Genomic DNA, 23,949 nt, shown 5'->3' with positions numbered 1-23,949 from the left:
ATCTAATTGTACATTTCACTTTGAATATACTACCATCAGAGAGAATTGTTTTTTAACTGTTCTGTTCCGCAAGTGGAATCTGGAGTCCATGTTCGACAAGCCCTAGAATTGAAATAGGCGGGGTACGAAGTAAAGATCTTCCGATTGCGCTGCCATATTCTGGGATCCCCGCTAAAAAGTTTGGAACACCACCCGGTGCCGTTGCCGCTGTGGAGCCTTCTACAGCCAGGCACGAACCATTTACCTTGTGTGACGGGATTTGACTACATCTTTATTACTTGGGGGTGCTCGTTCAGTGCGCAGCAACCCTCATCGGGTTAAGCGCAAGCGATAAGCTCATTTGCATGAGTGTAACAACCCCTCCACCACCATTCCCCTCCACGAAGAACGAGTAGGTCAAAATCACAATGAGCTTTGGTTTCAGCGTAGGCGACATTATTGCAGCGGTCGAGCTTGCCAACAGAATCCGAAAGGAATTCGTCAATGCGCCAAGTCAATTTAAGGCCATCTCTGACGAGTGTGTAACATCCCAACAATTCTTTAGCCATGGCTAACTATTCGGGTTATGTAGGGCGAGAAGTCTTTCTATCGTGCTTCAAGATGTTGAAGATCGACTGTCTGGACCGGATCTCGATGAGAAACAGGCGAAGGAACTGAGGGAAATCACCAATAGCTGCTGTGACGTTCTTAGTGAGCTGAAAAGAACGCTGGACAAGTACAGTGAGCTAAAGTCGGGCTATGCAGGTGCCGGGAGCAGAGCGAAAAGAATCTGGAATAGACTTAAATGGGAACCGGACGATATAAAGGAGCTTCGAAGTCGTATTATCGTGAATGTTACCCTCTGGAACGCATTTCAAGGGAAATTTGACAGGTAATTAAGTATATCCTCTGAAGATGAGCAGTTGACTAAAAAATCTTAGTCAAATATCTGTAGGGATACTAGCCAGCTTGGATCAGTTGCATGTGCGGCAAGACAGTCAAGAACGGCATAAAGAACATGATGTTGTTCTTGACTGGATTACCCCACTCAACTATGGACCTCAGCATAACGACTTTATTAATCGGCGGCATGTAGGAACTGGAAAGTGGCTTTTGGAATCCCCCGAGTTCAAAGAGTGGGTAGAGACTAGCAAGACATTGTTTTGCCCTGGTATGCCTGGAGCTGGGAAAACGATACTCACCTCTGTCGCAATTGACGAGCTGAATAATCGCTTCCAGGATGACAAGAGCATTGGCGTTGCGTACCTTTATTGTAACTTCCGGCGGCAACACGAGCAGAGGGCCGAAGAGCTCCTAGCGAGCCTGCTGAAGCAGCTAATTCAACGCCAGCGTTCTATCCCGAATAATGTGCAGACCCTCTATAATCGCTATAAGTGGGAAAAGAAGCAGATGTCTTTTGCCGAAATTTTAAGCAGTCTTAGGTTGGTGGCTACAACCATATATTCGAGGGTCTTCATTATCGTCGACGCCCTAGATGAGTGTCAAGTATCCGACAGTGGCCGAACAAAATTCTTGGAAGCCATCCTTAATCTCCAGGCTGAGTGTAAAACACGCATAAACATATTTGCGACGTCGAGATTTATCCCTGAAATCAGGGAAAGGTTTACGGATGCTATTCAGAGAGAGATCGTTGCACACCCGGACGATGTACGCAGATACATCGACGGTCATATCCAAGGTCTCCCTAGGTGTGTACGTCAGAGCCCAGACCTACAGGATGAGATAAAGAAGAGGATTGCGAATGCTGTTGATGGAATGTATGTTATGCTCATATACTGGAGAAATAACTCTAATCTACATCTAGGTTCCTACTTGCAAAGCTCTACCTTGATGCGATAAAAGGCAAAAAGTCACCAAAGGCTATTCGGAAAGCTTTAGAAGACTTGCCGAGCGGGTTTCAAGCGTACGATGAGACATATGACAAGGCGTACGAGGATGCCATGGAGAGAATTGAAGGTCAGATTAGTGACGAAAGGGAGCTTGCCGTGCAGGTTATCTATTGGATCACTTGCGCAAAGACACCTCTTACCACATCTCAACTTGAGGTCGCACTTGCTATCGAGCGAGAATCGTTTGAATTTGACGAAGATAATATATGTCCAGTCGAAGACATGGTCTCTGTATGCGCCGGGTTGGTTACAATCGATGAAGAGAGCGGTATCATCCGGTTAGTCCACTACACAGCACAGCAATACTTCAAGCGGACGCAAGGGAAATGGTTTCCTCAAATAGAGACCAATATGGCAGCAATATGCTGCACATATCTCTCATTTGAACAGTTTGGGAGTGGAATTTGGCTAGAAGACAAGCAACTACAACAACGGGAGGAGGATAATGTGCTCTACAGCTACGCGGCACATAATTGGGGGCTCCATGCTCGCGAGGATTCGACACTTATCCCAGAAGTTGCCACTTTCCTCGACAAACAAGATCAGGTTGAGGCCGCGAGTCAATCACAACTATATGGAGTAATAACCCAAATAGCCATAGTTAGGCTTCACCAACCACGAAAAATGACGGGGCTACATTTAGCGGCATACTTTGGGCTCGAGAAAGCTGTGCAGTTTTTAGTTGGCAGGCAGAGTCCAGATGCAAAGGATAGCAACGAGCGAACACCGCTTTCTTACGCAGCTGAGAATGGGCACGAAGCGGTTGTAAAGTTGCTACTTGCAACAGATGGTGTCGACCCATCGTCAAAGCTTACTGGCCTAAGGGTGACATCTCTATATTTCGCTGCTGGAAAAGGCCATGAGGCGATTGTGAGGCTGTTGCTTGCCCAGGAGGGTGTCGGCCCAGAATCTATGGACTCTTACGGCCAGTCTGTTCTGTCGTTGGCAGCTGAGAACGGACATCTGCCAATAGTGAAGCTGCTGCTTGACATAGATGGGGTTGACCCAAACCGTAAGGGCGGTAGAAGGGAGGAAACACCACTATCGTTTGCAATTAGCAACGGGCATGTACCGGTAATCAAGCTGTTGCTTGCCAGATGTGCCAAGGACGGCATTAATACAGACACCCAGGATGGGCTTGGTGGTTACACACCTCTGCACAGCGCCGCTCAAAGAGGGGACGAAGAAGTAGTAAGGCTACTGCTTGCCCAAAAGGGCGTTAACGTAAATAACCTTAGCATGCAGACTTACACGACGCCGATTGTAGATGCAGCTGAGGGAGGGCACGAGGTGGTAGTGGAGCTGTTGCTTGCGCACGAGAATATTGTCCCAGACTTTCAGGATTCGCCATTTAAAGCCACTGCGTTACAAAGGGCTGCTGAGAACGGACACGAAGGGGTCGTGAGGCTATTACTTGCCCATAAGGGTGTTAACCCGGACGTGTACGGCCGTGGCGAGTCGGCTTTAAGCCTCGCTGCTCGCAAGGGGCATATGGGGATAGTCCAGCAACTACAAGACCATAAGAGCATTAATAAGGCTTGAATAAAACGAGATAAGTCAAAGTACGGCGAAGGTTAAGCGGTACAGCACAATCTCACGCCTGCTGCTCAATGTGTGTAACGTCGCCTTTTCTTGAAGGATGTTAAATTGAATCTCCAAACCCCAGATGTCTAGGTTTAGAAAGCAAGTTGGTGTCTATCTATCAGTCTAGGATAAAGCCGTTTCCTCCACGTGCTGAAGCGCCAAATACACCTAGGCCACAGTGCTCAGTAGAGCTTTTGAACAATGTTATCGTTGTTATTCTCTTCCCAAGATTTAGACTGGTTATGAGACAGCCGGATAATGGCTTCCACATTCTGCTGCACCAGTGGCAGCGCTGCCAACTGATCAAACCGAGCACGATCATTTTCCAAGGCTGCCTTCAAAGGGGCCTGCTCGGCAATACTAGCCTTGGTGGCCCGAATTGTCTCGGTAGAAAAGAGCGAAATCCTCGCAGCCAAACCATCAACATGTGCTCGAAGAGCCTTGGCGGTAGGATGCACGGAATTTACCCATCCCACACGAGCTGCTTCGGTAGCAGAGACCTGCGCTGCGGCGAGCATGTACTCAGACGCACGGCCTGGACCAATCAACCTCACTAGCTGCTGCATCCCACCAACATGAATAAGTCCGACAGCAGCCTCAGGGGCGCCAAATTGTGCACCTGGCCCGGCGAATCTCATGTCCATTCGAAGCAGGTGTTCATCTCCAGCGCCCCAAGCTCGGCCATTGACCTCGCCGATAAAAATGACTGGGGTTGTCAAGAGAAGATCCAAGTTTGCGTAGTACATCTCCAAAAGAGCCGAAGAATTGCGTCCTGGGATTGCATCTGGCAGGAAGATATTCAGGTCGATAGGGGCGGCCCAGAAATCAGCTGTGTCGCTGTCGAAAACCACAACTTTGGTCTCATTCTGGTTGTTTAAGCTGAGCATGAGAGCGTTAAAACCGGTGATGACGTTAGCATCCCAAAGATTGACGGGGGGGTTTGAGAGGGTAACGCGTTTGGCGCTGCATGAGTGATTGATGCACGTTTGCTTCAAGACCTCAGCACCGGCGAAGCCATGCCAGGGCTGAGTGAGAGAAAGAAGGAAGAGGCATTTGGTTGCGAGTTTGAGGATGGCCATGTTTATTAGAGTATAAAGTGCGCTTTGTATCTTATTCTGAACAGTTCGGCGATTTAAATGTAATTTCTATGGCAGTATATATAGTCGTTTGCTAGCAATCGCCTTCGCTGTTAATGGGGCAGGCGCACATATTGCCTGTTTCGGAAATTTAGCGTCAATATTCGTATCCCATATAAACCCACCGTAATGCAGGCTGACACTTGACTAATCCAGCCATACTACTTTAAGAATGGGAAGGTATTTTACTTACAAGGCGCCGTATGAATATAATTACGCTAACGGCTAGGTTCTAGCCTTCGTGAGCAGGAGGTGGCTCTTAGCTGCCTGTATATAATCATCTTGGTCCACACTTGCAAACCCAATGCATACAAAGCTTTCCTCGGCTTCATTTTGCCCGGTTGGCCCTACCCAGCCAGTAACAAGCACACTTAAGGTCCATACTACCTTCACGATGCTACCTTTACTCCTCCAAAACACCTACCCTCTCGCCAGCAAAAAAAGGATGGCTGCTACCCATCCATCGCTGAAAACAAGTCGTGCCAGCTTCTTCCAAGCAGCTGCGCTAAACTTTGTCCTTCTTCAGCTTCTCTTCTTTGGCCTTCTTTGCTATCTTTTCGGCTCCTTGTTTCAGCAAACGTCGCGCTCACACTCTCTGAACGTGCTGTGGGTGGATTATGATGGCGGAGTGATTGGCGATGCTGTACGTGATGCCTACAGGACTCTACAGTCGGATGGCTTTCCCACTCTTATCGAGCACTCGAGAGACGAATTCCCATCTGAGAAAGAATTGAGACAGGCTGTGTGTGATACTTCATACTGGGCAGTGCTGTATACCGCTCCTGGTTCCTCCAAGGGGCTGGGAGATGCACTCTCAGGAGCCGCATCGCAGCACAATGAATCCAATGTACTATTTTACATCTGGAATGAGGCCAGATACCCGACTGTTCTTGACGGCGCCATTTCCAGCAACCTTCAGATGCTCTCCAATGCTGCTCGTGTCGCCTACACAGCTCGCAATAGCACTTTTGCACTGGCTACGATCCAGCCAAATGATACAACTGCCTTATTCACCTACGCGAACCCTTGGACTCTATCATCCATAAACATTCAGCTGACGACTCAAGGATCTCGGGCCGTGTACAATACGATATGCATAGTGCTAATCCTGATCCAAGATTTTTTCTATCTTGCCAGTATTAACGGACTCTACGCGCAGTTCAAAATCTACAACAAAATATCGCCTACGCGAATTATTCTGACCCGGGATATCATCTCTGGTACATTCACCATGGTTGGCTCGTTGCTTGTATCCGCCGCCATCTGGGCGTTCAAGGACGGTTGGATCCTTTCAGGAAAACAATTCGCCATCAACTGGCTAATAATATGGCTTTTCGCTCACGTCAATTTCCTCGCCATCGACGTCTTCACTATCTGGCTTCCACCCCAGTACATCCCCATGGCGCTCATTAGCTGGATTATAACCAATGTCACGTCCATTTTGTTACCGTTCAGTCTCTCGCCCTCATTCTACCGTTGGGCATATGCTTTGCCAGCGCATGAGGCATACGAAGCACTCACGAATAACTGGTCCAGCGGTTGCAACCCACACCTTCATTATGCCCTGCCAATTCTATTCGCCTACGAGGTAATTGGTCTCGTCGCCACCGCTATCGGTGTCTACAGGCGCTGTCACTTTGCCGTCGTAGCTGAAGAAGCTGCCCAGGAGGCGATGCGTCTACGTATTGAGGTGGCATTGAAGCTCGAGCGCGAACCGAATGATCATTTAGGACCCAGCGACGACGGAAGCAAAGCCAATGGTTTGCAACAGGATTCCAACGGTGAACCATCTGTCTTGAATACGAGCACTACCGACCTTCAGAAGAACATGCCAAAGGAAATGAGAAATACAGCAGAGGATAAGAATAGGGCAGATATGGAGACAGAAATTGATGAGCTTCGAAGTGAAATTGTGAGGATGGAAACCCAGGCAAGTCAGGGAGGGAACTTAGGTCCCAGTTTCAGGTTGGTAGGTACGTAGCCAACATACTATGGGAATTTCATCATATGAAAGTCAAGAAATTTAGAAATGCTGTATATTGACTCCATACATCACCTTTCTCATATGTCTATTGCTACTATCGACGAAAGCATGCAGTAGCTAAGCTAGTCGTTTCTGCCATTCCCCAGTGGAAATAACTTCATGCGCAAACGATGGCCAACTATGCTCTACAGCTGCCTTCATTGACTCTATAGTCCAGCCAGCGGTGGCATCATTTCTATAATCCCTAGCGTTAGTAATATGTTTATGTCTCGAAATTACCAGACCATGAGACTTACAGCATCGTGACCTTATATCCCCTATGAACGAAATGTTAGTACTATATTTTCAAACGTTCGTCGATTTGCTTTACTACTCACTCTTCATTTGCCATTCGAGCAGTGGTTTCAATGCATGTGTTTGCAACGAGCCCAGCAAATACGAGATCGGTGATGTTCCGCTGCCGAAGCTGCCAATCAAGGTCGGTGTTTTTGAACGAGCTGGGATCACGGTTAGCTAGGCATCCGGCGAGCCATGACTATCTAAAATACTCACCTTTGGTTCCAATGTTTAGATATCACAACATCTCCACTTTTTGGGTCCGGTTCGAGACCCTTGTAGATTTCGGCGCCGAATGTTCCCTCTTCGAAGGAGTGGGAGCTCTCAACACTGCGCAACATCGGATTCCAGCGTTCAAACCCCGCGTACTTGCCGTCGTGATATTGCTGATGCAGGCTGTAGTAAACAGGGATTTTAGCAGCGCGGGCAGCTTGTAGAGCCTGTTGAATGTGGGCAACTGTGTCAGAATTGGTTAGAGAATCGTTGAGTGCAGCAGTTGCTTTGCCATCGGGATGGAGAAAGTCATTGTACACGTCAATGAGTACGAGAGCTGTCTTCTGAGCCATGTCTGGTTGCTGGGTGTTATGGTGATAAAAAATAGTTGGTAGGGCTGTTTGTAATGTTGGGTTAATTTCTATGGCATAGAATTAATGTTCACTTATATAGTCACTACATACACTATGCCATAATTACTTGACGGCAGGTCGGGACAGGATGCAATGTAACATAAGCCATTATGGCGCTCCCATTTCCAAAATAGTGATGTCAGAGGGAGTAATTTAGATCGAAGATGGAATGCGAGCTAGGGAGGCATGACAATGCAGGTCGTTGGCAATGGCTATTCTCAAGTGTAGCGCTCTTACTTCCGTATCGATACTGGTGCGTTGATCTAATCTACAGTAGCGCCAAAAGTATGATTAGTAAATGGTAGGTATATACAGGGTACGATGTAAGGCAAGACACCGCAGGAGCGCTCCTTTGTCCAAAATGGTCATGTCAGGAGGGGTAATTTTGGATCGAAGATATAGAGTGGTTCATAGAGGCGCTGGGATCTAATAGGCTATGTACGATAGTTCATGTCAGCCAGCGGTATTTCTAAGGGTAGCGCTCTTACTTCCATGTCGATACTAGTGCCGTCGATCTGATTTAAAGTATGGCGCTAAAAATATACGTACAGACCCCTCTACCAATAGAAGCCGCACTAGCCAAGCTTACAACTCCGCCGCGACAAGCATGCTGCTTTCTGTTCAACGTGTTGACCCGTATTCTGCATCTCGTACGTTAATAATATCTGCTGAATATCGAGAGATATAGATATGCCTTTGTCTTTCGTCAAATAAATTTTTGGCTGCTGCAAGTTTTATTACAATATGGCCTCACTTCCTCCTTTACAAGGCCACTGCAATTGTGGCGGTATCGTCGTCACGGTTCGTCAGCCCAAACTTCCAGTCAATGTCTCCCTCTGTCATTGTCTTGACTGCCGCGCATCAGGGGGAACTCTGTAAGAAACTGCCGATTTCGAAGCCGCATTCCCATTTGGCCCCAAGAAAGTAACGGAATTCTAGATTTCAAGTCAATTTAATTGTGCCTTCCTCCAATGTCGGACTCAGTGGCGAGCTTATTCCCAGTGTTTACAGCACTGAAGCTGCCTCTGGTAACCATTCAAATAGGCATTTTTGCCCGCGGTGCGGATCGTAAGCCATGACCAATGCGACGTTGCTGATACTCCGTACTTGACATTAACTAATTCGTGGCATAATTCTAGGCCAATCTGTACCACAGTTACAGAGAATCCAAGCATTACCTTCGTAAAAGGAGGGTTATTTGGTAACTCTGAGCAAGGATTGCAGCGGCCCTTCAAAGAGCAGTGGTGGCGTCGAGCGGAGGCATGGGAGAAGCCATATGTACCAGTTGAGAATAAAATATTCTAGGCGCTGGGAAAGTTTGAGGAGATCGGTGATAAACGTGAGATAGCTAATCAATAAAATTATCAAATTAAACCGCATAATAGATAGTGTGTGATTACATACGTACTACTCTACACACTTCATATTGATATCAAAAATCATTACCGACCATCCCACCTAAAAAAACATATAATTTACTTCGACTATTTGCTATCGTCCGCTACTTCTAAATTCTGAATTGCGCCCTTGAGAAAACTTAAGATTCCTTCACTGCCTTCACGTACATCAAGTCCTGGAGGAATGGTGATGACGCCGATGTTTGACAATGAAGCCTTTGCAATCGTAACTGCCTGATCTTGTTCTTCGGCTGTCCATTGACTAGAGCAAATCTGCCTTGTAGTCAGCTTGTTGTAGTTTCAAATAACAATCATTCCAGGGGAAAATACCAAAATCCCAGGAGGATACACGAGGGTATCTACTACCACTTCAAGCTCTTGGAGCGCTTTATGAAAATTCCCATCAGTAACTGCATTCACGCTCGAACGAGACCAACTCACTTGAGGCATTTGCAATATGGACAATGCCATGATTGTTGTTGTCAAGACTGTCGAGGAGCTGACCTACAAGCAAAGCTGCTCGTTCTGGGGTCTTATTGACAGAAATAAGATAAATCGGCGTCTTTGACATGGTCAGAATTGTTTGAATTTCCTGGAGACGTTTGAGAAATAATTAGAATATTTACATTGGAATTTATTGGGATATATATATATCTCGACTTATTCCGGATCGCGGAACAAAGGCGCTGGCCAGTCTTCTGAAAGACGCTAGAATGACACCACAGCTGCGGTATAATTGTCCGAGGTAGTCGAGGGGATTTAGAACGATGACTGCGCCTACATGGTCAAGGGACTCTGTATTACCCTAGTCGAAGTAGTATGCAAGCCACCGCGCCCTTCTTTCCTTACTGGGATCCTGCATATATCTTCATACTAATCATAATTTGTAATAAAAATTATGATGTAACTTGGATATTCTGCAGTCCTCTGAATTGCAGTGATTTATCAGCTGAAATTAGCGGCCTACCCTATTTGACCGCTTATCCAGAATATGCTGAATCATATTTTCAACATGGACTGTACGACCATCTGAACTAGCGGGGTAGCATTTTCTATAAATTGGGCTGTCTTTGGAAGCAAGATTACACACATAGCTCAAAATATTTGCATCCCTATATATTGTGTATCAACTTCTAGCAATATGACAAAACTCATTGTGATTATCGCCATCACTGGCAATGAGGTATGCTTGGCTTTTCTTATTGTTGTCATTGAACGTCGACATCTTAATTCCTGCCTTTGTTTCCTCGGGGAAGCCAATTTCTAACTAGATCCCCACAGGGCTCTTCTGTTGCAAATGTCTTCCTCAACGATGGTGGATGGAAGATAAGGGGTGTTACTCGAGATCCTTCTAAGCCTGCAAGCAAAGCTCTCGCTGCCAAGGGCATTGAAATAGTCAAGGGAGATGTAGACGATGTCGACTCCATCAAGGCTGCTGTCCAAGGGGCTTCCATTGTGTATGGAAACACCGCGTTCTCAGAGGCATTCTCAAACCCAGCTGAAGCACATGTGGCCAAGCTTTCAGCAGGCCAGACTCTTCGAGAGTGGTGTTATGAGAAGGAGCTGCAGCAGGGGAAAAATATCGCTGATGCTGTCGCCACAGTAGATAATCTCGACTTGTTCGTTTGGTCTTCCTTATCAGCCGCGACAAAATGGAGTGGAGGAAAGTATAAGGGCGTCTTCCACTTCGACTCAAAGGCGCATGTAGTCGACTATATCAATAGTGTACACCCACAACTGGCCAAGAAGATGTCGATTCTCCAGATGGGCCTATATGTCACCAATTGGAAATGGGGTCAGTCCTCTGTTCCTTGGGAAAAGGTTTTTATATTGATCCATCTTTCGTTCCAAGAATCCCTCTCTAACGTGTAAATAGCGCACGGATGGGTCGATGATACTGCGAGTCCCTGGTAATGGTGACGTTCCAATCCCTCTCGTTGTTCCCTCCGACGCAGGTCATTTCGTCAAGGCTCTCACAAAGCTACCAGCCGGTACAAATCTCATGGCCTTCGGTGATCGACTTACCTGGTCCGACTATGTCAAGCTTTGGAGCAAGGTCACAGGCGTCCCAGCCACCTTTGAAAAGACGACGGTGTTGGAGCACTCTAAACTCGCACCAGGGGGGTACGGGGAAGAGATCGCCGAGATGTACGCATATTCCCAAGACTTCGGCTATGATGGTGGTGATCCGTCCATCATTACCGTCCAACAAGTAAGTGTCAGGCGAAAACAAATAAACACATGTTGCTGTATGCTGAACTAACTTTTCTCGCTTGCAAAGCTCGACTTCGATGTCCCGGTAACTAGAATTGAGCAGTACATCAGAAACGAGGATTGGTCTCCGCTCTTGCTACCAAAAGTGGCCTAGATATGGAAGATATCCGAATGGGAATTTAGTTAACAATCAGTCTGTTTGATAACACACAGTGCTTGGGTTAGAGCAGAGTTTCTCCCTCTTGTCCGTTTTCTTCGTGAGACCAGCTGTTTGCTTCCGTTCTAAACCCCAGTCCTTTGTATATTATTCATATGTGCTCAACTCCAATACACAAAATAGTCTATGTTTGTAGGATTTCAGACGACCGCCAGTGGTGGATTCAAGCTCTCGAAATAGCTGGTCACAATTCTAAGAGGCGGTTGTAGGCATACAAACCCTTCGAAACAGCTGCTAAGTGACGGCTCTGCTCCAAGGATAAGCTGTGCAGTACTATCAGCTGATTCTTGTTGACTCCGCAGGTCCTGAGATAATTTTTCTTGGACCAGCATCAGCTCTGGCACCTGGCCGACATGGCTGAGCAAACTCTGCTGCAACTTAATTGAAGTCATACCAAGCTGTAGGCGGAAACTCCAGTAGTGAACAAGTAGACCAGCAACTGGCCCCGAATGGAAGACAAGTTGATGGAACTTGTTGGAGTATTTTGGCACACATTCAGGGTCATGGTGTTTGCGATCAAGTGTCGTAGGCAAACTGCGGGACCAGTATAGCGGTTCCGAAGTTGTGGTTTCGAGCGCGGATAGCCACCCTTCAAATTTTTGCTCCAAGTCGGTAATTTGTGTAAGCAGAGACATTCCGGTCTCAAAGTCTCGATCGGTATACCCAGTGGTAGTATTGGCGGAAAACAGATCGAAACACTGCAGCAGGTTTGGGATGTGTACTCCTATGTCTGTCAAGCGGTCGCGTGTCGATTTGATAACGTTCTCGAAAGGGATGTTTAACCAGTCCGGCTCAGCTAAAAATGTCTGCTCTCGTTGTTCTATGGCAGTGAAAACTGCAACGCCACGAAGACCACAGAATGCCTTTTGCATGCCACATGATGTTAGCAGAGGCTGTGGTCCACAGGCCTGTAAAGCTGCCAGGGCGCCTTGCATGTGCGGCAGATATTCAGCGCTCTGAGTCGCCGCCGCTCTTAAGTGTTCAAACATGAGCATCGAGATCGATATGTATACAAACGCTTGGTAGGCAGGCGTAGATACTTCCGTGTCTTTGGACAAGAAGCGGTTTAGGAGGAGGGAATATTGCCCCAATGCTATAGTGTAGCTTGAGTAGGCAAACTCCTCCAAACCAGCGTCACCATGCAAGCTCCCATAATACAAGCTCAAGAGGCTGAGCAGCGAATGGTCCAGTGTCGGAATACGCAGGCTTGAGAGTGGAAGCAGAGCCCGAACGCAAGTCGCAATGTTCGAATAGTGCTTCGTTCCTATGCCTTCTATACGGTCGCCACTAAAGATTCCTTGATTTTTAGGCCTAAAGTCGTTCAGAAGTGTCTGATATACAAGTTCGTAGGAGGTTTTGTAAGATAGCCCAACATTTTCGTCGAGGGTGAGTGAGGAAGACCATTGGCGCTCTGCGAGAAGACATCGCAAATATCGAATCCAAAGCATAGTAGTATCAAAAAACTGCCCCGAATGCTCCATAGTGGCTCCGCGTTGCTGATATGCTTGGATCAGTGCTCCCCGTTGGGTGTGAGCGTTGAAAGAGTCGGCATGACGATGAACGAAGATCGCCGCTTGCTTAGGACCACTACATCTGATCCCACTTTTTTTACAGCGCCCGCATTGCGGTTCTAAGAGATCACACTATCCATATATCAGTTTCATGCTTACATTTGACGGTTCAATGATGCCCCTACCTTTTTTCGGCGCCTTCTGCATTCATCGCACCTTGCGCTCGAACCTGGAACATGCCCGCCTACCCTTGCCATTATGCGTGGCTTCAACGGTGAGAGAGAAATCGACGAATATAGCATTACATTCGGATCATTCTGTACTTTTTCAAGAAGAAGTCCAGCTTGACATATAAGAAGTCATCAATATTACAGTGAGGCAAAAATTATAAACCATGATTGCTAACACTGTTGCAGGAGGAGGCGGCACCAATGATTACTAAACCAATATTCCACGAGGGCGGGAGCGATGTCAATTAAGCATAGTGGGGGGTAAGCGAGGCGGTCCGACACGGGACATACTGGCTATGTAATCAATGATGGTAATCAGCAATGAGATCCAACGATGGATATGAAACAGACACTACATTATGCATCACAGTCCCTAATCTCTTAATGCGGAAGGGTGGCGTTGAAAGATGTCGGATGAAATCCAAATCAAGATTTGAGTCTGAACTACTTTCTCATTCACCCAGCCCAGGCCCAAAATCCAAAATAGCACTCATCCGGTTGACGTCGATCTCAACTTCGATCCCGCCTATTTCTGGCTACCATCACACAGTTGGCAGCTGGCCGCTAATTGCCCAATACACATTATAATTGTACCCATGGGCATCGTAAAATGGGCTGAGGTTCACTGTTTGACCATTTGCAGTGGCGGTGAACGCCAGCTGTGAGCTTCGCTTTATCGAGCCCAGCGTGAGAGTTGGCACCGAGCTGAGGGAAGTGCTGCCATAGTTTCCAGAGAGAATAACCGGCCCATACGCTATAGCTGCAATGTTTGCGTTGTCCTTTGCAGGCACGGTTCTCAGTTTCATTGGCAGACGGATTGTGACGGTGTCCCCAGACTTCCATGAGCGGGAGAGCACAGCGTAGGTCCCCGACGCTGTGCTGATGGACTGTTTCTGGCCGTTAACGCTAACCTCAGCGCCTGAAGCCCATTGAGGAATTCGAATTCGCATGGCCCAGTTACTGCTACTGGTTCCGGTAACCACTAAAGTTGTTGTATCGGTCACTGGGTATGTCGTGGCCTGGGTGACGGTAAGTCCCCGCTGTGTCCATTTTAGCACAGAGGGTGCAAATAAGTTGACATAGAGCGATGAGCTGTCGTAGAAGTAGATCGAGTCCATCAACTTAGTGTTTGTTTCGACTCCTGTGCCCTGACAGCACCAGAACGAGTCGTAATCTGTGCTCCAAGTCCCGCCACCCCATGCTGGACCAACACCGCGACGGCCTCCGGGGTTGAGCGGAGTGAAGTAGGTGATATGACCGTGGCTGTCAGCCGGGTTCTGTTGGCCAATTAAATGGTTCATCAAAGCCAGCTCATAATAATCGAAGTAGGAGACGCTTGAAGGGTTCATCACCCATAGCTCGCGAGTTAACTTGAGCATATTGTAGGTGTTGCACGCCTCGCATGTGTCTTGATTCAGGTATGAAGCAATGGCGTTGGGGGCATGGAAGTGCTCTGCTTGGCTGTTTCCGCCGATGGCGTACGAATGTGTGTTGACAGTGATGTCCCATGCATTCTGTGCAATATCTCGGTACCGTGTCGTGCCAGTGGCCTTGAACTCTCGCGCAGCCCCAATCCACTTAGGCACCTGCGTATTTGCATGCAAGCCATTGAGACTATCTTGGTTTAAGGCCAGGGGGTTAAAGACAGCAGCATGATCAAAGCGCTGAGCAGCTGTAAGCCAACGAGTGGTGCCCGTCTGGTGGTAAATATCCGCCAGAACTTCGTTCATACCGCCAAACTCAGTTGCGAGCATGTTTTGCATCTGGGTGGTGCTCAGTTTGCTCGTGCGTGTGTCGACCCAGCCAGCCAGCGATAGTAGAACGTCTCGAGCCTTGGTGTCGCCAATAATCCGCCACACGTCCAATAAACCAGCCATTAGTTTGTGGACGACATAGTATGGAACATTGCCATTGCTGAGAGTGCCTGCTTCGAGGGCCACAAATTCAGATTCCGGGAACCCAGACAAGTACCCAGTGCTAAAGCCTGCTGCATTGTTGTTTGCCTGGCATTTAGCGAGCTCCGCTACGAAGTCTATAGCCCTCTCTCTGCATGAGATGTCATTATTGACGGCATAGCATTGCGACCACGCTGTGAGAAAATGCCCTTGCATATGAGTTCGGAAGGGAAAGTCGGGTGCATCCCATCCTCCATTGGTAGCAGCGCCATTGGTAGAGAGCTTGTGAGTGATTCGATAGTTGTAAAGCAACCGCTCAATGTCAATATCTTTCAGATAGGACTCCGTTCTTTTCTGGTTATCCAACCACCGGCCACTGCTTAGTGTAACTTGGCTGAGGTCGAAGGCATAGGCAGACACTCCTTTCTCGGTTGTTACAGGCGGGACTGCCTGGCCAGCAGCAGGCAAGACGCTCAGCCCGACTGTGATAAAAATCTTCAGAAATGAGTTATAAATCATGTTGAAATGGGGTAATTGGAAAGGCTCTACGGTGAAGATGAGATCACAATCAGTGGTTCTGGCATGGCCTTTATATGTATTCCAATCTAGTTTTACCCCTCTATTCTGAACTTTTCATACTGGAAAGTTATGTATGAGATGGTTGTCTCCTTTCTCGAACTGCTTAAATATCAAGCAGGCACTTTAGCCAAAAGAAAGAATCCAAAGCCAATTGGTGCGTTATGTCGGATTGAGCGTTATTTTGAAAGGTACTACCCCACACAATTTACACCCCACCGGGCAACGCCACCAGTCAACTTAAATAGATTTACTTAGAATCCAAATGCCGGTTCCCCTCCTTGTGTGGGTGCCCACCCATTGGTGGAATCCGGCCAAGTCGGCGGCATATGGCCGAAGTCAGATGTCAGGTCCGAGTAGCTTTAATTGAGACCTTATTTGCCTACCAATATCAAAATAAAATATTCAAGTAATACACCATATTTTGTATGGGTGAGAGCCCTGTCACGAAGTTACACCATATTTACTGTAATAAAGATCACATTCTCATAAATGTATTGGTGCCATCACCGCTTATCAGTAACTACCCGCACATGTCTTTTTGGCGCCCACAAATGCTTATCTAACCCCGCCTTTACACTAGCGGCCGCACTTGGTGGGGTGAAGATAACTTTGATGATATTTCGAAAACTTTAAAAGCACAAGACCACTGACAGTTCAAGCACGGCCTTCTTCCGTACAACTCCTACTCCCACCCAATAATCAACCTCTACGCCTCCACAATGGCCACCTCATCCCTCACAATCCCGGCCTACAAGACCGCATTCCTCGAGTCCTGCCTCTCCGCCAACGTCCTAACCTTCGGCACCTACACCCTCAAGTCCGGCCGTCGTACGTCCCTCCCCTCCCCCGCACCCCCTCTGCGCGACAATATCTAACACCCCTCCTTCCACAGAATCCCCCTACTTCTTCAACGCCGGCTCCTTCCACTCCGCCCCCCTCCTCTCAGCCATCGCCCAAGCCTACGCCCACACCATCGTCTCCTTCCTAACCGCCAACCCCTCCGTCCCCAAACCCGACGTCATCTTCGGCCCCGCATACAAAGGCATCCCCCTCGCCTGCGCCACGCTCCTCGAGCTGCACCGTCTCGACCCCGAGACCTGGGCCAACGTATCCTACAGCTTCGACCGCAAGGAAGTCAAAGACCACGGCGAGGGAGGCTCGATCGTCGGTGCCCCGCTGAAGGGGAAGAATGTCTTGGTGATCGATGATGTGATCACCGCTGGCACTGCGATGCGCGATACCCTCGTCAAGGTCGCCAGGGAAGGCGGAACCGTTGTCGGATTCGCGGTTGCGCTTGATAGGGAGGAGAAGATGCCGGGGCCGAAGGAGAAGGAGGGGATTGATGATGGAGAAGCGAGGGGTAGCGCTATGGGACAGATTAGGGGGGAGTTTGGGGTGAGGACGGCGAGTATTGCGACTTTGGGGGATTTGATTGAGTTGTTGAGGGGGAAGGGGAGTGAGGAGGATGTGAAGAGGATGGAGGCGTATAGGGCGAGGTATAAGGCGAGTGATTGAACGCTGGGCGGTTGATATGGCCTTGGCAATTGATGCATTTCCATGACCGAACCTCGAGATAGATGCGAATTTATATTAAAATACCATTCCCGAACTGGCGAGAAAGCCAACATAAAACGGCGCGTCCACCGCGCTTCCTTGCCGTCGCCTTATACAGTATACAGATATCCCATGCTACTCTCAATATTTCTCCTCGAGAAATTATCATCCGCCTTCGCAAACGGCTCACTCTCCCGATCGATCAGGCTCACCCTCTTTTCCACCGCCCCAACCTTCCCCGTCCACTCCGGCGCCACCTCCCTCACAAAATTCGTCGCCCTCTCCTCAGACTGGTCACACGGCCTGCCGCCCCGTCTAAACCCCAGATCTAACTTCCAATTGAACGCGTCCACCAGCGCCTCCGCAAGACTCGCAAGCACCACATAGCGCACCGGATCCTCATCGGACGGATCCTCTATCCGCGAGAGCGACCAGCCCTCCGAGCCGCGGCGGAAGAGGTACTCGCATTCGTAGGTCATGAGGGTGCGGCGGTCGGCGCAGAAGTCATCGTAGAGGCGATATAGAGACCGGAGTGACGTATCTCACGCGCGGAAGAGGGGATTCCGGGTTCCTGCTTGCCGCGCGTTGATGACCTCAGGCGATGCATGGAGGTCTTCGTAGGAGAGTAGAGGGGGGATGGCGAAGTGCCAGGGGTGGGCATAGAGGAGCTGGTAGAGGAGGGAGCTGGTGTTGGGGCTGGCGCGTAGGCGACGGATTGAGTGGCGGATTTCAAGGGGGGTGGATAGCCCGCGAAGGCGGCGGAGGGAGTATAACTTCATCCTACTATGCTAGGATAAATACATCGTCCCTTCTAGAGTCTTGCGCGTTGCAGACTGAGGCGGGGTCTGTTCCATGTCGTAGAGTTATATTTGGCAGTGCATGTACAAACCGCCAAGCTATATACACTTAGTTAAATGTTGGGATGCAGTGATCTACAGCCCCATTGAAGACCATGTCTTGGATGAGATGGCAACGCAATACAAGGCACAGTTTGAGCACAATGGCCTAATAACGCCTGTTAATGTGATATAATTGTCGTAGCAAGGGAGCTGACAGTTTTTCAATATGAGAATAACATTACTTATCTACCTACCACCCCGCTCGCTAACCAACGGATATCTCGACAAATACCATCAAATCCCCTCCCCTAACCCTCATTAGCAAACTCCCTATAAGCCACCAAATTCCCCCCCCAACTCCCCGGATTATTATCCTTCGACGGATTCCCCTTCCCATCCAACACCAGCGTATCCGCCGACTTAATATTAATCGCATACCACGCCAAATTATCCGGATCATTCGCCACACGATTCATATTCGTCTGACACGTCCCATCGCACGCCGTCTTACTATACGACCCGTCCCATGGCCCGTGGAAGAACGCCCAGGACGCGGAGTTGTACAGGAAGATGTCCTTCCCGCCGTCGACGTTGACTGCGAGCGCGGTGCGGCACTTCTGGTCGTCTGGGGCGCACCAGGTGTAGTCGGGGTCGTGGTATGCTGCCTCAGCGGTCCAGGGGTCGGGTAGGGTGAGCGTAGCTTGGTCGCCTTGGTTATACGGCGTCTCAGTTTGTAGGAGACCTGCGAAGACGTTTTCAGCTGCACCGAAATTGTAGTTATACAGCCAATGATGCTCCGAGCCGCTACCAACCAGCCAAGTCCCCTTTGTAGCTTCGACGAGGACGCCGCGACCAGTAGCGATGATCTGGTTCGGTCCACCGTCAACATTATGGTCTGCAGTCCAGGCCCAGAGGTTCTGGAAGTAGGAGGATGAATTCTTGGTCAGGTGTACGGCGAGGAAGGCGGCCTTGCAGCTGTGTGTGTCTTGGTCGGTGCAGGATTCGTGGATGGCGGTGTCGGCTGTGCCGCCGATGGTGACGATGGTGTTCCAGAGGCCGACGTCGCCGGGGGAGGTGCCGGCCATGTTTACCTCGAGGATGATGGCGCCGGGGAGGACTTCGGAGACGGTGAAGCGCATGTCTTGGATTTCTGCGACGCCGGTCTCGCCGTCGTTGCCGACTTTGATGACGGGTGCGGGGTTTGAGTCGTCCTTGAACTTATCACCAGCTCCTGGAAAGGTTGTTAGTTTATGTAATTCAGTCAAATTCGGTTTTAAAACTTACCGGATACAACAGCCCATGCCTCGCCAATGATGCGGGATCCGGGAGGAATGTATAGGGTATCCTTCACAATATACACGCCGTATGGGAAATACGTGATCTTGCAATTGGCAGCATTGTCGAGGAGGATCGCATTCAGAGATGCAGCATCATCAGTCTTCCCATCACCCTTAACTGAGTAATTCGTGACACTCTTGACATTGACAATCTGATCGCTCGCGAACTCGCCGTAGGTGGGTGCCTCCTTGGTGAAGTACTTCCCATCTTTGAGAAGGGCGTCAGGACGAACCGTCTTATACTGGGTTCCAGTCACGTATCCGCCGGGATCGGCATTTCCCCACACCCAAGTGTCGATGGTATCGGCGGCATCAAGCGCAACAGTGTCATCGGCCTTGACGGCGATGGGGTTCGTAGTGTCATGCTCGAGGTTCTCGATTACGATCTGGTTGTTGCGGTCGCCATTGGCGTTGGATGAATCGGCAAATTTAATAACTGGGCCGGAATTGACCGACTTGGAGTCCAGGAGAACCAACGACCCGGCATTACCTCCCTTGGTAAGGTCGACGCCCCGTCCGCATGTGTCGAAAGTGACGCCTTGGAGAAGCGACGTCCAGCCACCGGTAGCAGCGTAGGCAGTAGAGCTACGGTTAAAATAGATGTTCTTGAAGTTAACCTGCTGGTTCGAGTTCTGGATACCAACCGCGCCGCCGTGGATATTCTAGTATATGTTAGTATTGTAACATTTAAGGCCAACTTTGTTTTTTTACTTACCACATCAGTCACGGCAATAGTGGAACCGCCCTTAAGAACGATTCCTGTGTGTCCTTTGGAGTCCTCGGGCATCACAATCTTGATGTTTGCCATGCCTGCGCCTTGGGCAACACCCCAGTTAAGGGCCATAACAGCCTTGTCCTTATCAATGGCAGTTGTGTCAATGACAATATTTTTGATAAGAGTCATGAAGCTCGTCTCCGGCGCACCGACTCCAAAATCGTAGCCATTGACAACGGCGTCTCCATCAAAATCGGCCGAAGCCTTGATAACTGGCGGATCATTTGGGTCGCCCACAATAATCGTGCCCACGCGGAGATCCCAAACCTTGGATATTTGATAAGTTCCACCCGGGAGGTAAATCTCTGCTGGCTTGGTGGTCAAGCCGTTCTGATAACGGGAACCGCCGTTGCCATCGGAGTTGATGGCATCTTGCAGGTTTCCGGACTGGTCGCCTGTGCCATCATTGGCAACTTTGAAGTCAAGAACGTTCCTGAATACAGGATATTGATCACTGTTGTCAGTGAATGGTGCAATTCCTCTTGCTGCGCCTGTGTGGTCCTGCTCATCAAGCCAGTACTTGGAAGGCTTGCTTGCGATGGGGCCGGTGCACGCTGCTCTCTCTAGCAGGGAATCCGCACGGGGCTTTTGGAGGCGTGCATCATCGCTATATCGAAAGATTAGAGGCCAGCCTTGATATATATATTACAGTGATACTTACAAAACATCACGGATGACCGCAGCAGCCAAAGATAACGGGAGCACAGATGCCACAGTCAGAAGACCCCGCATTGTATAGGAAATTTAGAAATATAGGACGCTTTCAGTTTGACATAGATCAACACAGATGAGAAACAATAGTGTCAAGGACGAATAAAAATAGCTCTCTTGAGGCCCGTAACCAGAGACCAAAAGAGGGAACTTACTTTTTATATATGATTGCCTCCTTCGACGGCCAACATCGACATTCCCCCGACGCGCTTCGGCGTCCTCGCCGTTTCAACGCCGTTGTACGGTATTGCTACAAACAGAGCTAGCTTTCAGCCCCTGCGAGTAGTGCACCCAGAACCTACCACATCCTTGGTGGCCATACGGATCACAGTACCTGACTTAGGCCATTGGCGTCAAATCTCGGAACCAGAGAGGAAGCTCGGAACCTATCCATGGCTAAGCAAGGCACGTTGATACTAGACTCAGCGCAAGAGGACAGCATGGTTAGTGGCGCATGGGAAGGCTGGTTTTAGATTCCCGGTCAGCACTATCATCAACTCCCTTGTAGAAGTGTACGAATTGTACGAGCTTTAAGACGTGGAGGTGCCATATGCCAACCATCCCGAGAACCTGTGGAGTGGGCATGCAGATTCGGAGATACAGTAATAGGCATTGGCCTGGCATTGTATCACCTTGCGCACGTTGTAGCACAGTAAGGTACAGATCACCGCTGTCGGAACCATAGCGATCGGCAGTTGTTAGGATAATTGGAGAAGGAGGATGTTTGATGGCGGATGATGGTGGATGATGATTACGTGGATAATTCAACAAGCAACCAGAGGAAAGTGTGGCGCGGGTGGACTCTAAATTAGCGTTGGTGGGGTGGTGGTGTTAGTCGTGGTGTTAGTGGAGTGCTAATAGGGTGCTAATAGCGCCGTGGTGCCTGACCCTGGGGTCCCCGAAACGACCCTAGGAACATTGCAACCATTGCGGTCCCAGTGTTGTTTGCTCTTACCCCGGCACACCATCATTGGATTGTCCGGGATTCCGCGCTTGGGAACTTTCTTACTGTGCTCATATGCACTACATATTGTGCTACATACTGTATTGCGACTAATCGCGGCCTCATCTGATCTTAATAAAGCCAAAAATCTTCATGTCAGGTACCTTGCTATGAGCAATTACACTAAGCAAGCCACAACCAGATCCATAGATCGCCATCATATATATCTCGATGCGAAATCGTATCGATATCGTCAGCTTATGACAGAGTTCAAGGCGGAGACAACACGAGTTGCAGCGTCAAATTTATAGTAATGCTGATTATATAGTTACGACTATCCGCAGTCATGCTATGCTGATTACTATATGGTTGCGTTTATCTACATGTATATGGCTTAACAATATACAACATGATAATAACCAAAACTATACTACTCCCCAAACAATCCATTCACTATTTCCAAACTGACATCATGCAGGCACTCCTCTCTAAGCCTTGAGACCTGCGACAAGCTTGTCTCCAACAGCCTTAATGCTGTCCTCGAAGGCCTTCGCGCTGCCAGCGTTCCACTTGGTCGAGGAGCTCGGCACGGCAGCCTTTCCAGGGAACCCGATGTAAAGAACGTCTTTCGGATCATGGCCATTGTTTCCATCGAGGTGCTCATTCGGGAAGCACATATCAGCCAGAGAAATGGAGGCCTCTCCAACGGAGGTCTCGCCGTTGGTATCGCCCCAGACGCCATAGAACTACCATCCAGAGTTAGTTTTATTCCCAAAGCACTGTCGCCGAACACGACGATGGAATGGCTGCACTTACGACTTGGTTGTTGCACACAACAGCCATGACACTAAGAGGCTCCATGCCATGCTTTCGCGGGTCGAACGAGGGGCTTTTTCCCTCGTTGCCAAAAACGACATATGGGTGGAGGTTAGAGTCCAGGTCTTTGATGCCAGCCTTCAACGCCTGAACCTCGCTTTGGAACGCCGTCGTGCCTTGTCCGGTAGGATCGTTGGCGCACTTGCCACCGGTCCTGTTGGCTCCGTCGCAGTCGATGTCCATGTTGGCGTACTGTCCGCCATTTCCACTGCTGTGGATGAAGATGGCTCCCTTAACGTCGCCGCAGTACTCGAATGTTTTAGGGCCGCTGCCGTCGGTGAAGCCGCTGGCGAGCTTGTTGCTGCATGCTCCGGTCTGTGCGGGGTGTGAGAAGTGGACAATGGATAGACTAGCTTTATTTTGTTGGACATACCTTGTGCTTGTTGTAGATCTGAGAAAGGTTGTCTGGGAGGTTGTAGGCAGAGACAACTGATGCCGCCACGGTAAGTGCTGCGAGAGAGTACTTCATTTTGAGAACGGGATATAAAGATAAGAATACTGGGAAGCAATTGAAGACTGATGAGCACAGAGTAGATGGTTATTTCAACAAAACACCAGGGTTACGGTATGGCTTTATAGCCTCTTCAACGGCCGATTGAGACATAGAATATCATCTATTGGTACACTACACAGTGATCGGCCAGTCCCACCGTTCCCCTATCCTATGGCCACACATAGGTATGGCACTTACTCAGTGCCATAACGGCCCAGATTTTGCCGACATATGAAACCCGCCGGCAATCCCTTAACATTCCAAGCAATAATCTCTCTACCTACAGCAGACAACCTCTGGCACTTACTTTACAGCACGGGCTGCATGGTGCCCTGCATCGCCGAGAACCGCGAGAGACACCTTCCTAATGAGAGGAAGAATCTACAATGAGGCTGCATCCAAACGGTCAACAGTTAATAAACACCGACTGAAACCCCGCGAAATAAGTTGTGGAGACCAAGCGTGCTATAATGCCAGCATGAGAGAGGTTAAGAGTCAGGGACAGTTCCCCACAACCAGCATCGGCTTTCTATTAGAGTTCCGCGAGTAGTGCGAGTAGTGAGACTAATATATTGATTTACCGGATTTTCTTATTCCTTGAATCCTTGAATTACTTGACTTGTATAGTCCTATGTATGGTGAACGGCGAATTATACATGGTAAAACTAACTTTGCCCTGAATTTTCTGGGGGGATTTTGTGCTATGTAAGTGAAGTGGGTTGGGATTTGTGGGGGGGTTGGAGGCGGTGCGGCTTGTGGTTGGCCTGCCATGGAGAATTTAAGGAATAACGCCACGCCGGCTTCAGCAAGGTTTGCAGATCTA

General features: G+C 49.0%; 13 protein-coding genes across 13 annotated transcripts; 5 read left to right on the top strand and 8 right to left on the bottom strand.

The window, feature by feature from the left end:
* Positions 1-185: 185 nt before the first annotated feature.
* On the top strand, positions 186-4,650 carry VE01_01631 (uncharacterized protein). The gene is made up of 4 exons (XM_018271150.2): positions 186-517; positions 572-871; positions 921-1,757; positions 1,805-4,650. Exons 1-4 carry the CDS (start codon positions 408-410, stop codon positions 3,429-3,431), a joined length of 2,874 nt encoding a protein of 957 aa, XP_018133974.1. The 5' UTR covers positions 186-407; the 3' UTR covers positions 3,432-4,650.
* On the bottom strand, positions 3,656-4,552 carry VE01_01630 (uncharacterized protein; the record flags this gene model as incomplete). The annotated part of the gene is made up of 1 exon (XM_018271149.1): positions 3,656-4,552. The coding sequence occupies one exon, from the start codon at positions 4,550-4,552 to the stop codon at positions 3,656-3,658; it is 897 nt and encodes a 298-aa protein (XP_018133975.1).
* A 404-nt stretch (positions 4,651-5,054) lies between the features above and the next one.
* VE01_01629 (uncharacterized protein) lies at positions 5,055-6,582 on the top strand (the record flags this gene model as incomplete). Its single annotated transcript, XM_018271148.1, has 2 exons — positions 5,055-6,513; positions 6,575-6,582. 2 exons carry the CDS (start codon positions 5,055-5,057, stop codon positions 6,580-6,582), a joined length of 1,467 nt encoding a protein of 488 aa, XP_018134128.1.
* A 128-nt stretch (positions 6,583-6,710) lies between these two features.
* Positions 6,711-7,495, bottom strand: VE01_01628 (uncharacterized protein; the record flags this gene model as incomplete). The annotated part of the gene is made up of 4 exons (XM_018271147.1): positions 6,711-6,828; positions 6,890-6,910; positions 6,971-7,090; positions 7,146-7,495. The coding sequence occupies 4 exons, from the start codon at positions 7,493-7,495 to the stop codon at positions 6,711-6,713; spliced, it is 609 nt and encodes a 202-aa protein (XP_018134127.1).
* Positions 7,496-8,188: 693 nt separating this feature from the next.
* Positions 8,189-8,901, top strand: VE01_10738 (uncharacterized protein). The gene is made up of 3 exons (XM_059464190.1): positions 8,189-8,430; positions 8,495-8,623; positions 8,695-8,901. Exons 1-3 carry the CDS (start codon positions 8,300-8,302, stop codon positions 8,858-8,860), a joined length of 426 nt encoding a protein of 141 aa, XP_059320173.1. The 5' UTR covers positions 8,189-8,299; the 3' UTR covers positions 8,861-8,901.
* A 107-nt stretch (positions 8,902-9,008) lies between these two features.
* On the bottom strand, positions 9,009-9,523 carry VE01_01627 (uncharacterized protein; the record flags this gene model as incomplete). The annotated part of the gene is made up of 3 exons (XM_018271146.2): positions 9,009-9,225; positions 9,283-9,338; positions 9,394-9,523. 3 exons carry the CDS (start codon positions 9,521-9,523, stop codon positions 9,040-9,042), a joined length of 372 nt encoding a protein of 123 aa, XP_018134120.1. The 3' UTR covers positions 9,009-9,039.
* Positions 9,524-9,979: 456 nt separating this feature from the next.
* Positions 9,980-13,319, bottom strand: VE01_01625 (uncharacterized protein). The gene is made up of 2 exons (XM_059463377.1): positions 13,080-13,319; positions 9,980-13,026 (listed from the first exon to the last, which is right to left on the bottom strand). The coding sequence occupies exons 1-2, from the start codon at positions 13,194-13,196 to the stop codon at positions 11,524-11,526; spliced, it is 1,620 nt and encodes a 539-aa protein (XP_059320030.1). The 5' UTR covers positions 13,197-13,319; the 3' UTR covers positions 9,980-11,523.
* On the top strand, positions 10,029-11,339 carry VE01_01626 (uncharacterized protein). The gene is made up of 4 exons (XM_018271145.2): positions 10,029-10,135; positions 10,234-10,773; positions 10,829-11,164; positions 11,234-11,339. The coding sequence occupies exons 1-4, from the start codon at positions 10,094-10,096 to the stop codon at positions 11,318-11,320; spliced, it is 1,005 nt and encodes a 334-aa protein (XP_018134119.1). The 5' UTR covers positions 10,029-10,093; the 3' UTR covers positions 11,321-11,339.
* Positions 13,320-13,666: 347 nt separating the features above from the next.
* Positions 13,667-15,538, bottom strand: VE01_01624 (uncharacterized protein; the record flags this gene model as incomplete). Its single annotated transcript, XM_018271143.1, has 1 exon — positions 13,667-15,538. One exon carries the CDS (start codon positions 15,536-15,538, stop codon positions 13,667-13,669), a length of 1,872 nt encoding a protein of 623 aa, XP_018134121.1.
* Positions 15,539-16,236: 698 nt separating this feature from the next.
* On the top strand, positions 16,237-17,789 carry URA5 (orotate phosphoribosyltransferase). The gene is made up of 2 exons (XM_018271142.2): positions 16,237-16,426; positions 16,491-17,789. The coding sequence occupies exons 1-2, from the start codon at positions 16,318-16,320 to the stop codon at positions 17,111-17,113; spliced, it is 732 nt and encodes a 243-aa protein (XP_018134124.1). The 5' UTR covers positions 16,237-16,317; the 3' UTR covers positions 17,114-17,789.
* Positions 17,263-17,631, bottom strand: VE01_01622 (uncharacterized protein; the record flags this gene model as incomplete). The annotated part of the gene is made up of 1 exon (XM_018271141.1): positions 17,263-17,631. One exon carries the CDS (start codon positions 17,629-17,631, stop codon positions 17,263-17,265), a length of 369 nt encoding a protein of 122 aa, XP_018134123.1.
* Positions 17,790-18,248: 459 nt separating the features above from the next.
* Positions 18,249-21,561, bottom strand: VE01_01621 (uncharacterized protein). The gene is made up of 4 exons (XM_018271140.2): positions 20,765-21,561; positions 20,044-20,710; positions 19,276-19,990; positions 18,249-19,222 (listed from the first exon to the last, which is right to left on the bottom strand). Exons 1-4 carry the CDS (start codon positions 20,833-20,835, stop codon positions 18,300-18,302), a joined length of 2,376 nt encoding a protein of 791 aa, XP_018134126.1. The 5' UTR covers positions 20,836-21,561; the 3' UTR covers positions 18,249-18,299.
* Positions 21,562-22,245: 684 nt separating this feature from the next.
* On the bottom strand, positions 22,246-23,102 carry VE01_01620 (uncharacterized protein; the record flags this gene model as incomplete). Its single annotated transcript, XM_018271139.1, has 3 exons — positions 22,246-22,503; positions 22,574-22,948; positions 23,007-23,102. 3 exons carry the CDS (start codon positions 23,100-23,102, stop codon positions 22,246-22,248), a joined length of 729 nt encoding a protein of 242 aa, XP_018134125.1.
* Positions 23,103-23,949: the final 847 nt, after the last annotated feature.

Source organism: Pseudogymnoascus verrucosus, assembly GCF_001662655.1.
Source record: "Pseudogymnoascus verrucosus strain UAMH 10579 unplaced genomic scaffold scaffold_4, whole genome shotgun sequence".
NCBI classification, from domain to species: domain Eukaryota; kingdom Fungi; phylum Ascomycota; class Leotiomycetes; order Thelebolales; family Thelebolaceae; genus Pseudogymnoascus; species Pseudogymnoascus verrucosus.
Note: the sequence above shows the minus strand (reverse complement) of the source record. Positions and strands in the feature narration are given on the sequence as shown.